The sequence below is a fragment of the Arachis ipaensis genome, chromosome B10 (genome assembly GCF_000816755.2).
Source record: "Arachis ipaensis cultivar K30076 chromosome B10, Araip1.1, whole genome shotgun sequence".
In the NCBI taxonomy this organism is placed as follows: Eukaryota; Viridiplantae; Streptophyta; class Magnoliopsida; order Fabales; family Fabaceae; genus Arachis; species Arachis ipaensis.
The window spans coordinates 131177817-131190542 of NC_029794.2; the positions used below are offsets into that span (position 1 = coordinate 131177817).

At 37.9% G+C, this 12726-nt stretch overlaps 1 protein-coding gene across 1 annotated transcript; it reads left to right on the forward strand.

Moving 5' to 3' along the window:
• On the forward strand, nucleotides 1657-5680 carry LOC107623518 (putative SWI/SNF-related matrix-associated actin-dependent regulator of chromatin subfamily A member 3-like 1). Its single transcript, XM_016325828.2, has 3 exons — nucleotides 1657-3151; nucleotides 3480-3762; nucleotides 4690-5680. Exons 1-3 carry the CDS (start codon nucleotides 1820-1822, stop codon nucleotides 5499-5501), a joined length of 2427 nt encoding a protein of 808 aa, XP_016181314.1. The 5' UTR covers nucleotides 1657-1819; the 3' UTR covers nucleotides 5502-5680.

Consider the following 12726-nt stretch of genomic DNA (forward strand, 5'->3'; position numbering starts at 1 on the left):
TCATTCCCTTCTCTTCTTTCGGTCTGACATCCTTCTTTTTGGTATGTATTTCTTTCAGCCTGGCACAGTGACTTTACCTTTATCTTCCAAAATAATGGCCCTAACCCAAATGAAATGTCATTCGGTAAAGATGAGCATTATGGCTCATTTAATCCATCTATGTTTGTTTCCAAACTGGGCTCCCTTATACAATCCAGTCCTTTTGGTTTGTTTGTTTTCAAAATGGGCTTTCAAAAAAATGTCCTTCCAAATAAAATTAAATTGAAAAACCCCTCAAGTCTCACTTTCTTAACAATGAACATCAAGACCAAAAAATAATAAACACCAATGAACATAATTTCATTCATTAAAAAATGAAAAATTGAAAGCATAATTTATCGTTTTTTTTTTTAAATCATGAAACCACTGTTGATAGTTCACCAAAATTAACCTGTAAGTTCGCCAAATTTCTAAAACCTCTCAAATCTTTGTTCATACTGCATAGCTACAAACAAAAACCTCAAATACAATTCTATTTTAAGTAATTTATTACGCTTGTTAAGAAAAATTCTCACTTTTAAGTTTTGCTAATAAGTAATTTTTTAAATCAAATTCATTAAAATTAAAATTTTATAAATATTGTTTATACATCTAAACTATATGAATTTTCAACTTATTTTTTGTGTATTATTTATTTTAATTTTAAAGTCCAATAACATTTTTTGTTATTCAAATATGTTATTTTTAATATTTATATATTATTTTTTTTTGAATTTCAGTTTAATATCTAAAACTTATAAAAAAACCTAAAATTTATAAAAAAAATAGTTAACTTGATTAACAGATTACCTTTTTAAATTCAGACTATTTAAATAAAAAATTTAAATTTAACGAATAAATAAAGTGTAAAACACTCTATACTTAACAAAAAACGTTTAAAAATAAACTTTTTTTTATGACCAATTTTACCAATTCAACTAATAAGTGTGTGTTTGGATTACGGTTTGCAAACTGAAGTTTGTATAAAATTGATTTTGTAGAATTGATTTTGATCAAAAGTAAGTTAGTATTAACGTGGTTTATGTTTGATAATTCTTATTCAAAATGGATTATAATAAACTAAATATTGTTTGGATTACATTATTCAAAATCACTTTTAGATAAAAAATTACAAAAAAGACATGAATTTAAATAATTATTTTATGTTCTTATAATTTTATTTTAAATATTTAAATAAATTTTAATATTTTTTTAGTACTCTCAATATTTTTTAGTACTCTAATAGAATTAATAGAATTATAATACAAAGTAAAAAAAATATTCCATACAAAAAAGAAATAACAATAAAAGTAAAAGAATTCATATAAAAAAATAAAAATTTTATAAAAAATAATAATATACATAAGAGAGTATTAGAAAAAAGTACTATAAAAAAAATAAACATATGAATTACGAAGGACATAATTGGTACATAGAACCTAAAGTTCAATCCAACGTGAAAAGGTGAACGGAAAAGCTAGAATTTTTAGCTTTTGGTAAACCTGGGTTGAAAGCAGAAATCACTTCTGCATTTACAGCATAAAAATATTGCCAAACATAAAGATAAAGTTTTCAAAAAACCCAAACAAGCTTCTCTCGTTCTCCAACGCAAATCCAAACACACCCTAAGTGATTGAGTAAATCAATAATTTAACCATTAACCAAACACACTTGTATATGGTAGAGGATAAAATAAAAAGACACACGTGGCGAAATCTTTAAAAGCAAACATTTCAGTTTTGGTCTTTTGGAATTTGAAGTTTGAAAATTGGATTGAGAGTGACAGAAGAAAAGAGAAGCCATGGACTTGGGAGATGAAACCGACATCTCTCAACCCTACACCCAAGAGGACGGCGACCCCCACCTCATCGGCTTCATCAACGCCAACATCGTCGGCCTCCGCTACTACTCCGGCATCGTCAACGGCCGCGAAATGGTCGCCCTCCTCCGCGAACCCCTCAACCCTTACGACCCCAACGCCATCAAAGTCCTCAACACCCGCTCCATCCAGGTCGGTCACATCGATCGCACCGTTGCCGCCGCGCTTTCCCCTCTCATCGACTCTGAACTCATCACCGTCGAAGCCATTGTCCCCAACCGCCGCTCCAAGACCAACAGCTTCCGCCTCCTCTGCCAAATCCACATCTTCGCCCCTCTCCCTTCGTTCCCCACTGTCATTGAGCTCATCTCCGAGAGAGGCCTCCACCTCATAACCCAAAACGACGCCTCCTTTACGTTATCGGAGTCCGTTGCCGTTAAAGAAACCCGCGCTGATTCGAGGTTCAAGAGTGTGGACGAGATTTTCAGGCTTGTTGATGAGAGCTTGACGGTCAAGGAGCGTGTGTCTCACGCGCTTGAGCCTCCCGAGAGCATTGTGAGGTCGAAGCTCATGGCGCACCAGAAGGAAGGGCTGTGGTGGCTACTCAACAGAGAGAAAAGCGAGGAGCTTCCACCGTTTTGGGAGGTGGGAGAAGGGGGCGAGTTTGTCAACGTGTTGACCAATTACAGCACGTGCGTTAAGCCAGAGCCTTTGAGGGGAGGGATCCTGGCCGATGCAATGGGGCTCGGGAAGACTCTCACTTTGCTCTCTCTTATTGCCCTTGACAAGGATTCTGGTCAGAGAAAGGGAAAGAAGAGAAGAAAGATTGAGATTGGGGAGAGCAGTGCAACGCTTGTAGTGTGCCCTCCTTCTGTGTTTTCGACATGGATTTCGCAATTGGAAGAACACACTGTGCCTGGTTCACTGAGGACTTGCATGTATTATGGTGACAAGAGGGCTAAGAATGCTGAGGACCTCATGGATTATGATTTGGTGCTCACTACTTACTCTACACTCTCCGTGGAGGAGGATGACCCCGACTCGCCCGTGAAGAAAGTGGTGTGGAGGAGGATCATATTGGATGAGGCTCACACTATCAAGAATTCAAATGCCCGGCAGAGCAAGATGGTTATTAGTCTCAATGCCAAGAGGAGGTGGGCTGTCACCGGCACACCTATTCAGAATGGCTCCTTGGACTTGTTTTCTCTCATGGCTTTCCTGCATTTTGAGCCCTTCTCCATAAAGAGCTATTGGCGCAGCCTTGTGCAACGGCCTCTTAATCAGGGCCTTCAGAGCGGCCTCTCACGCCTGCAGGTATATTACAATAATAACTTGTTAGTTATCTTTATCATTGTCATCAAAGCTTTTGTTGCATTGTGTTACATTGCATACTATGCTGCCTTGTGGTACCTTACATTAGTCATTAGCCTAAGCTGAATTCAGCACATTATTTGTTTATAACATGTATTTTAAGCCTGTTCCACACATGTATTATTTTTCTTATTTCTTGTGTAGTTGTGTTGATTGTTCTCTTTCTTTGGGCTGAATGAACTTCATTGATTGTTCTTATGTGTTTTGGGTTTTTGTTTCTTGTATAAGTGGTTTCAGTCTTTCTGATTGTTATACCAACTTGTTTCATTAGGTTTTGATGGCTGCAATTTCGTTAAGAAGAACAAAAGATAATGGATTGTTAGGGGTGCCACCAAAAACTATTGAGACTCAATATGTTGAACTTAATTCAGAAGAACGTGAATTGTATGATCGGATGAAAGAAGAAGCGATGCTTTTAATGAGGAGTTTTACCAATGGAACTAACAATTTTCCTGTTGTACTAAGTATGCTTTTGCGTCTTCGCCAAATCTGTACTGATTTAGCATTGTGCCCCACTGATCTCGCAACGACATTCCGTTCAACTAATCTTGAAGGTATATACTCTCTTTCCTTGCCACACAGTAAACAGTAGATATTTACTTAGTAGATTCCTATATTCAATTTATAATTCCATGTGACTGCTTCAGGGTCGTCGCTTACTTTATTACAGTAAATTTACATCCTTCTCATGAAATGTAAGTGTAAACCTGAGAACAGGATTTTCACAAAATTTTAACGCATGTTGCTGAACTTTTGATCCTTAAATTTAAAGAGACACCAAACTTACCACTTGAGGCTGAGTCATAATTCCTGAAAAATTACTGGCACTTCTCTGGATTAGTGCAGTATTAGAATCAGAATGTTCAACATAATTTAGTGCTTGTTTGGGTGTCATTAAATCGATAAAAAAATCTTTTTTCATATATTTTTTTATTTTTTAGTGTGTTTGGCAAATTTCTAACAGTAAAAGTAAAAACACTAGAAAAATAAAAAAAATAATTTTTTTGAGAAGCTACAATTTATATCTTTTTTTAAAAGATCTTTTTTCCTTTAAAAAAAATGTTTTTTCACATAATAAATGAACAAAAAAATACTTTTATCTTATTTTACCAAAAAATAATTGATAGATAAAAAGATTTTTTTACATGAGATATCCAAACATAAAATCACTTTTACTTCTGTAAAAGATATTTTGCGAGAATGGCACCCAAACAAGTCCTTAGTGTTTGATGTACAATTAATTTCTTTTTATCAAATTCCAGAGTGCTCAGTGTTTTGAATCTTGGAATATGGATGAATTCGTTTTAATCTCCCTTAGAACATTTTAAAGAATATACACAGTTCTTTCGGCTACTGGTTTCACAATATGAATGATGTCTTGGTATGTTGATTCAGATAGAAATATCTATTTTCTTTGATAACTGAAGAAGAGGTAAAAATGACATTTAGTATATTCTACTAACCATACTGTTTTTGAGCAGATGTTTCGAATAACCCAGAGTTGTTGCAAAAGTTAGTTGAGATGTTGCAAGAATGTGAAGATTACGAGTGCCCAATTTGCATTTCTCCTTCAGCGGACATCATTATCACCAGCTGTGCTCACATCTTCTGCCGACTCTGTATTCTGAAATCTCTACAATCCAGCAGATCCCGTTGTCCTCTTTGCCGTCAAGCTCTATCTGAATCTGACTTGTTCTCAGCCCCAATAGAGCCTTCTAAAGCTGACAGTACCTCTTCATCCTCATCATCGGATAAAAAGTTATCTTCCAAAACATCTGCTTTGATAAAATTTCTCAAAGAATCAAGAGAACAGAAGCCAACAGCAAAATCGGTAGTGTTTTCACAATTTCGCAAGTTGTTAGTGTTATTGGAAGCGCCTTTGAAGGAGGCTGGTTTCAAGACTTTGCGCATTGATGGCTCGATGACAGTTAAACAGAGGGCTAATGTTATTGATCAATTTCAAGACACTAAAGAAAACGGACCGACCGTTCTGCTTGCAAGCCTTAGGGCTTCAGGTGCAGGTATAAATCTCACAGCCGCCACCACGGTGTATTTCATGGAGCCATGGTGGAATCCGGCTGTCGAGGAACAGGCAATGGATCGCATCCATCGTATTGGACAGAAAGAGGCGGTGAAGATTGTTAGATTGGTTGTTCTGGACAGCATTGAGGAAAAGATACTGTTGTTGCAGGAGAAGAAGAGGGAATTAGCAAGAGAAACATTTAACAAGAGGGGAAGTGAATCTGGTGGCATGAACTATAAAGATCTAAGTTTCCTTATGTCCATAGAATGATGGTTCGATTAGGACTTTCCTTGCTTTGGGAAGGGAGGAAATTATTTTGTTTTGCTATTTTTGTTTCTCCTAACCTCTTACTTTGGCACCCTAGTTCAGATACTAATTAAACCAAAGCTATGTTTGGTGGTGACCTACTCTTTTTGGGGATAGAAAGCCTATTATACAGTTTCCTATGACCTTGCCATTCGTATGATATGTGAGAATTGTGTTAGGAAAATAAACTTCAAAAAAATAATATTTTAGTTACTTTAAATATAAATAAGATTTTATAGACAAATAAATTTAAAAAAAAAAAGAAAGAAGGGACAAAAATACACTTAAAAATTTACATGTTGGACATGATTATACTTCAATCATTTAATAAGTCACGCGTGCACAATATTTATCCACTCCGGCGGACACATTCACCTTTTCGGCCATCAATGTGTGGCGTTGTTAATTTGAGTGGACACGTGGCTCTCTTTACTCTTTGCTGGCACTGTTCTTTTGAGTGAGCTGTCCTTTTAGTGCCAACTCAAAATAAACTATTTATTTTAAAGATTAATTAAACAAAATTAATTAGAAAACCTTCGTTCTCTTTTATCTTCAGAAAGAAGATGGTTTCTGTTGAAACCCTAACGGATAACTAAGAACATGGGTTCACTTTAAGAAAAATCGAGCTCGTTATCCCTAAATTGTGGCAGCGCTGTTGGTAGCGAATCTTCCATATTGAGGAACAAGAAGAAGAAAAAAAAAGAAGTTTGACTCAAGTGTTTGCACGGAATTGAAGCTGTGGTACTTAAGTCTGGAACAGAGTGGAATCCAGACAGATTGTTTCTGTGATGTCCTCTGTGGGAGGTAGGTTTCGAAATTGCGTTGCTTTTTGTTACTAGCGTTAGGATTTTCATGTAAAATCCGAGAGATTAGTAAATAATTAGCGAATAAATTAGTTATTAATCAGGAAATTAAAAAATAAAATTTTATAGTTTAATGTGGAATAAATGACCATTTGTACCCATAAGAGATGAAAACGCTGACATTTGTACCCATGAAAGCTCGAAACTAATCTTGTACCCATGATAGATGCTGTCCGTGTGACAAAAGTGCCCTGGCTTGGATCTGAGCTTGGTTCGTGGGTTTCCGAACCTACGTGGCACTCCCACCCCCTCCCCAAAGCCATATCTGAGCCAACCATTCACCATCATCATCTTCATCTTCTTCACCATCATCCCCATCCATCACTGTCTCTTCCCAGCCACCATAACCTCCATCACCATCACCTCATCACCGCCACAGCCACCTCCCTTCACCACAACCTCCGGCGACAACGACTTTAAATCGAATCAGCAGCAGTAGCGGCATTAGCCGCACCAACAGCTTCCCGCAACAACAATGCCATCGAACAACTTGCAAAGGTATTGACATAACCCTAATGCAATAATGTCTCAAAATTCTCAATCAACCATGAAAATAGAACGGTAACAATAAGGGTTTTGGAACAAGGACAACTTACTAAAACTTGAAAAGAACAGAGGAATGGAGCGGCAGCAGTATTAGCTTCGTTTAAGCACAAACAACCCCACGGCCACCACCACGGCAGCAGCGATCTCATCACACAAGAGAGGAATTAGAAACAGAGACAAGGCTGAGAAACAAACGGAGACAGTGGTTTCGGCGACAGCGGCGGCGACTCCCGCTAGTGACGGCAACGAGCTCCTGTGATGATGACGGCGACTGGGTGTGGCGGTGGTGACAGGATCGGCTTTCCTTCTCTCTCTCATCTTCGCGCACTTTCTCTCCCTCTTCGAAGCTCGACAGTGACTGGGCAGTGGCGGAGCACGACGGCTCCTCTTCCCCCTTGCGGCGTCTCTGGCTCGCGACGCACGCTCTCTCCCTCGACGTTGGCAACAACGACAATGTCTCCCTCTTCTTGCGTGGTGGCTCGGCGTCTTGACGGCGGTGGTGGTGCATGACGGTGGCTGGTGACGGCGCGATACCATCCCTCTCTCGGATCTCTTCTCGTGCTCTCTCTTTACTCTCTGAATCTCTCGTTTCTCTGCTCTCTTCCTCCTTGCTCTCTTATTTCCTCTGTTAGTGTGTATGTCATGTGTTTTTGTCGCCGGAGGTTGTGGTGAAGGGAGGTGGCTGTGGCGGTGCCGAGGTGATGGTGATGGAGGTTATGGTGGCTGAGAAGAGACAGTGATAGATGGGGATGATGGTGAAGAAGATGAAGATGATGATGGTGAATGGTTGGCTCAGATATGGCTTTGGGGAGGGGGGTGGGAGTGCCAGGTAGGTTCGGAAACCCACAAACCAAGCTCAGATCCAAGGCAGGGCACTTTTGTCACATGGACAGCATCTATCATGGGTACAAGATTAGTTTCGAGCTTTCATGGGTACAAATATCAGCGTTTTCATCTCTTATGTGTACAAATGGTCATTTATTCGTTTAATGTGGTAGAATTAATTAAAATATGAATTTAGACATTAATTTTAAAATATTTGGCCCCAAAAATAGGCTAACAGGCCAAACCGATTGCACCGGACCCAAATGGGGACCAAGGCCCATTATATAAAACGAGGAAGTTATGCTCGATCAAAGTTAGGTGTACAAAGCTGAAAATTCTGGACTTAGCAGCTTTTTAAAGCTTCTGCTATACATGCGTATGCGGACCCCATTATATGCTGTCATTCGCTTCTGTTTGGTACGCATGCGTATGCAGGCACACGGCTGCGTACGCGAGGAAGCAAAAATGCACGCCCACGCGTACACGTGACCCCTGAAATAAACAAAGTGAGTTTTGTGTTTTAAAAGGTAATTTTGAACCTCTAATCCTATATTTTCACTTTTTTAGCCCATAAACCTTAGTTGTATGTTAAGTGGTGAGAAGAAGGTAGGGAGGAGTGATAACTTGGAGATGAAAAAAGTTAAAAAAATGAATGATTGAGTGAATGATTTAATGTAAGTGAAAATGAAAGAAGAATTATTACTTAAATATAATTGATGATTAAATGATTGTGATTAATTGAGGAAGTGTGAAAATGTGGCGAGTATGTTAGAGATGCATATGTGATTAATGAATGAATGTGATATGCTTGTATTTTTCTTTCTGGTTGTAAGGATGACAGGACACAGATACCCTCTAATGGTGACAGAGCACGAATCTCCTCTAATGGTATTAATGCGCAACAAAGAGATTGTGTCCGGGTTAGCTACCAGACATGTCGGGTTGGCTTGATAACCGACATATGAGACTCATCAGCCACTAGGACAGGCATGCATCATATGCATCTATATGTTTGTTTAGTGTGTTTTGTTTGGAATGCCTAATTGATTGCATAACTACTTGCTACTTGTTTATCTGCTGTAAATGCCTTCTACCTGTGATTTTCTTGTATGTAATAAATGTGTTTGTAACAACCGATTCCAGTGACAGTTGGGAGGTTCGGAGGAGTTGGATTGAGGAGTATTAGATAGTCTAAAGACCCTTAACTAGTTGCCTATTTCATTTTCATGGTTTAATTATGTTTATAAGATTTAATTATATGTCAGAAGTTCTAGGATTGCCTTCGGCTTTCCCAAGACATTATATGTTAGATATGTGGGCACTGTTACCATGCTGAGAACCGGACATGCGGATTTTGTGGTTTTCAGATGCAGGACGTGAGGCTCCTCGCTGAGGCATGCTGGAAGCTTCTGATAGCAAAGATCTTTGAGCTTTTGGGACTTTTATGTATTTATATATAGATACTTATTATCTCCACTGCTTATATATATATGATGTATTAACTTCTTCTTAGAGGGTATTTTGGAGAAACAGGTTCTGTAACTCTGTATTTTGGGGTTCTTTTGGGTTCTTAAATATATGTATATACACTTATGTGCTCTGGCCGGTTTAGTCTTCGCGAGCCGAGTTTTGAGCTTTGATATTTGTACCTTGGAACTCTCTTTTGTTTATATCCATGTTAGCTTGCTTTTACGATGCTTCGTTTGCTTTATCACTTCGTGAGAGTTGCGCGTTTTAATTTAACGATTTTGTTTTACCCTTTTCTTCGAAGGCTCCTAGTATAAATATTTTTCATTATATTATATATATAATTTTGCTTTTAGAGGTCATAATATCTCACTATCTTTGTCTTATGACTTAAGCATAAAATTCTGTGTGGTAGAGTGTTATATTTCATCCATTTCTTTCCTTCTTCACCCGTTTCAATTGTTGTGTCAAATTTTCAGAGTGCTGAACATCAGTGTGACTATTTTGTTTGGCTGGACAAAGTTGAGGGAAAAACAAGAAACGTGAGGACATATGTTGTATCTGAAGAAAGGCCATGGAAACAATCATACCAGAAGATGATTGAGCTTACAGAGTGTTCAACAAAATTGAAAGAAGATGTGCAAAAATTACAAAAGACAGTTAATCAGATTAGGGGTGAAATAAAGTGTATTAAGAATATGGTTATGGGCATCTGTTTGGGGTTGGAATTTTGTGCATTATGGATTTTTATGATATATGCTCAGAGGTGAGGATCATGTGTAATCAATTTGAAACTTGCATTGAATAAATGAAAAAAAAAGCTCTCTGTTCTTATGAATTTTATATTGTAATTGGTGTAACATCAACCATTGACAACAAAAAAAAGTGTAAAGGAACAAAATAAGCAGTTGTCAACTTTATGAGTATTGACTGTGACTCATAACCAAGCAACTCATTGTTATTGTAAAGATAGATAATAACATCCAAGAACTTCTTTTTAATTAGAAGTCTCTGCTTCATTGTATTAACAAAATAGTCATAGTAATGGCATTAATCACTAAGTTTCCAAACAAGGCAGAAATACCTAATTAACAGGCAAAGTCACAATGTGTATAACATATCACATAGTACCAGACAACAAAAAAGAGAAAAGTTTATGATGATAAACAAAATAGCCTTGTCCACAAAGTTGTTCAAATGGCCTAATAACCAAAAAACAAAACATGCACAACAGTCTTCATCCTGGGTCCTATGTCTATGTTGCAGATCCTTGCATGACCCCACCTCTACTTGGACCACCTTGGTCAGTTGGTGCAGCTGGGCCATTGGTTCTCCCAAGAACTCCTCTTGGGACCAGTTTTGATGGTCTTGGGCCAGGCTTTGGCTGTTGTCTCAGACTTGGAGTTGGCATGAACTGTTGAAACCTCTCCCTCATTGCTGGACTTGCAGCATTCATTGTTTCAGTTGAGACCACATGGTTAGATTTGGGTCTTGGAGCTGTAGATGCATCATTAGGGTTCTGTTATTGGGGTGCATTAGTTGGGGGGTTTTCTTGTGGTGGTGGTGGCTGTGCAAGTTTCTGTTGGTTTAGGTTTTCATTTGCAACAACAGCTTCCTCTGCTTCTATAGCTGCTACCTCATCAGCCATATCATGAAACTTTTTTTGACAGCTCCTACTGTTGTGGCCACTCTACAAAATAGTGCAGGTGTTGGTGTAAATATAACATTATGAGTGAGTTCTAGAAACAATACATAAAACAACATATTCATACCTCACCACAGTACTTGCAAATAATTGTTCCATATCTCTTTTTAAGCTTGTATGGGTTGGGGTTCGGTCTTACTTCATTTCTCTCCTTTCTTCTCTTTTTTGTTGGTTTGCCAATAGGTGTCTTGTAATGAGAAGGCAGTGGAGGATATCCTTCAGCCTTATCCTAAAATTCTTTACTTGGTACAGGGTTGATGTTATGTTGATATGTTGTGTTGTATGCAGCCATTCCCAGCCAATTATGAATCTAATCTTCTGGCCTACGATCTCTCAGAGCAAGTGCTGCACAAGCATGCCAGCAAGGCAAGCCTGTGAGCTGCCAAAATCTACAGATGCACTTCTAATTTCTCAAGTCCATAGTTACTTTAGTAGGATTCTTCTCAACCTCATATATTTTTTCATTGTCATCACCTGCCCATGTAGGAGTCCATTTGTTGCTTTCTTCCTTTTCTCTATCAAGTCTACTAAGTTGTCTTGGTGCTATCGAACCAAAATAGCCACTAAAAGACTTTTTATTCCTTGTCATAACCCTCATGATATGTACTCTAATCTCCTCTAACATCGTGATGATTGGCTTGCCTCTGTACTTGAGAATCTTTCCATTGAATGTCTCACAGTTGTTGTTAGTCATATTGTCCACCGTCGGCCACTCACTGAAATGTGCCTTTGTCCAAGTCTTTGGGTCAAATCTATCTAAGTATTCCCAGGCAGCATTGTTGATTCCCTTTAACCTCATCATTGCAGCCTCAAACTCGTAAACTGTGGTGGCTCTACAACATTCTCAGACTGCTCCTTTCAACTATTTATCCTTCCACCTTTTAGTGAAATTGCCCCAAATGTGTATTGCACAATAACAATGATGCACTCCGGGCATAACCTGCTCCATGGTTGGTATGAGACCTTCACTGTGTCCCTACTTTTTGAAAGGACTAAAATACTGAAATTTTTGAGATAAAGACTGAAATTTTAGTACCAGTCTTTGGACCAACAAACATGATACTGAGTCCCAGTCTCCCAGTATTTCAAAACAAACGTTACCTGAGAGATTGAAGGGGGTAGGAGGCATAGGTTTTTTTGGGCTTCTGGGCCGAGGGTTTATTTTTTGGGCATCAAAACGGTGCTGTATTACAGAGAGTAACGAATCAAAAATTAAAAAAGCGGTCCGATTCACCGGTTAACTGTCAGTTCAACTAATTTTATAACCGTTTTTTTTTGTAGGATAATTCTAGGCATCAACCAAACCAGCCAAAGGATCGGTTTTTAGTTAATCCGGTTGGTCCGGTCTGATTTTTAGAACAATACGAAGAATACATTCTTATTCAATGAAGTAGTCAAAGAAGAATAACAAATTAAAAAAAATAAACAAAATACTTTGGCTCTCAAACTTAGACTCATGAACCACAAAAGAAATACTATATATAACCTTTAGTAGCACGAAATTAATAACAGAAATTAATTATTAATATTAATATTAATTTGTAACTAATTAATACACACGTGCATTATAGAGTATTTTAACAAAGCTATTTACATTAGTATCATATTTATGACAATTAGAATCATAAATTTACATTTAATTTTTTATTATTGATATTTAATAATGCGCCAATTGTTCTTGTAGAGGTTGGCCGATGTATAGCTCGTCCATCGATGAATACTTGTAAGCTCTCCGTCAAGATGAGTTATACGTCGGCAAAGAGAGAACAAGGGGGTGGGTACC

What these genes read in the sequence shown, in the direction of transcription:
- LOC107623518 (XM_016325828.2), top strand. Translation starts at nt 1,820, where the DNA reads ATGGACTTGGGAGATGAAACCGACATCTCTCAACCCTACACCCAAGAG. An exon ending in GCGGCCTCTCACGCCTGCAG is followed by an intron (nt 3,152 to 3,479) that starts GTATATTACAAT and finishes TTGTTTCATTAG; the next exon opens with GTTTTGATGGCTGCAATTTC. An exon ending in CCGTTCAACTAATCTTGAAG is followed by an intron (nt 3,763 to 4,689) that starts GTATATACTCTC and finishes GTTTTTGAGCAG; the next exon opens with ATGTTTCGAATAACCCAGAG.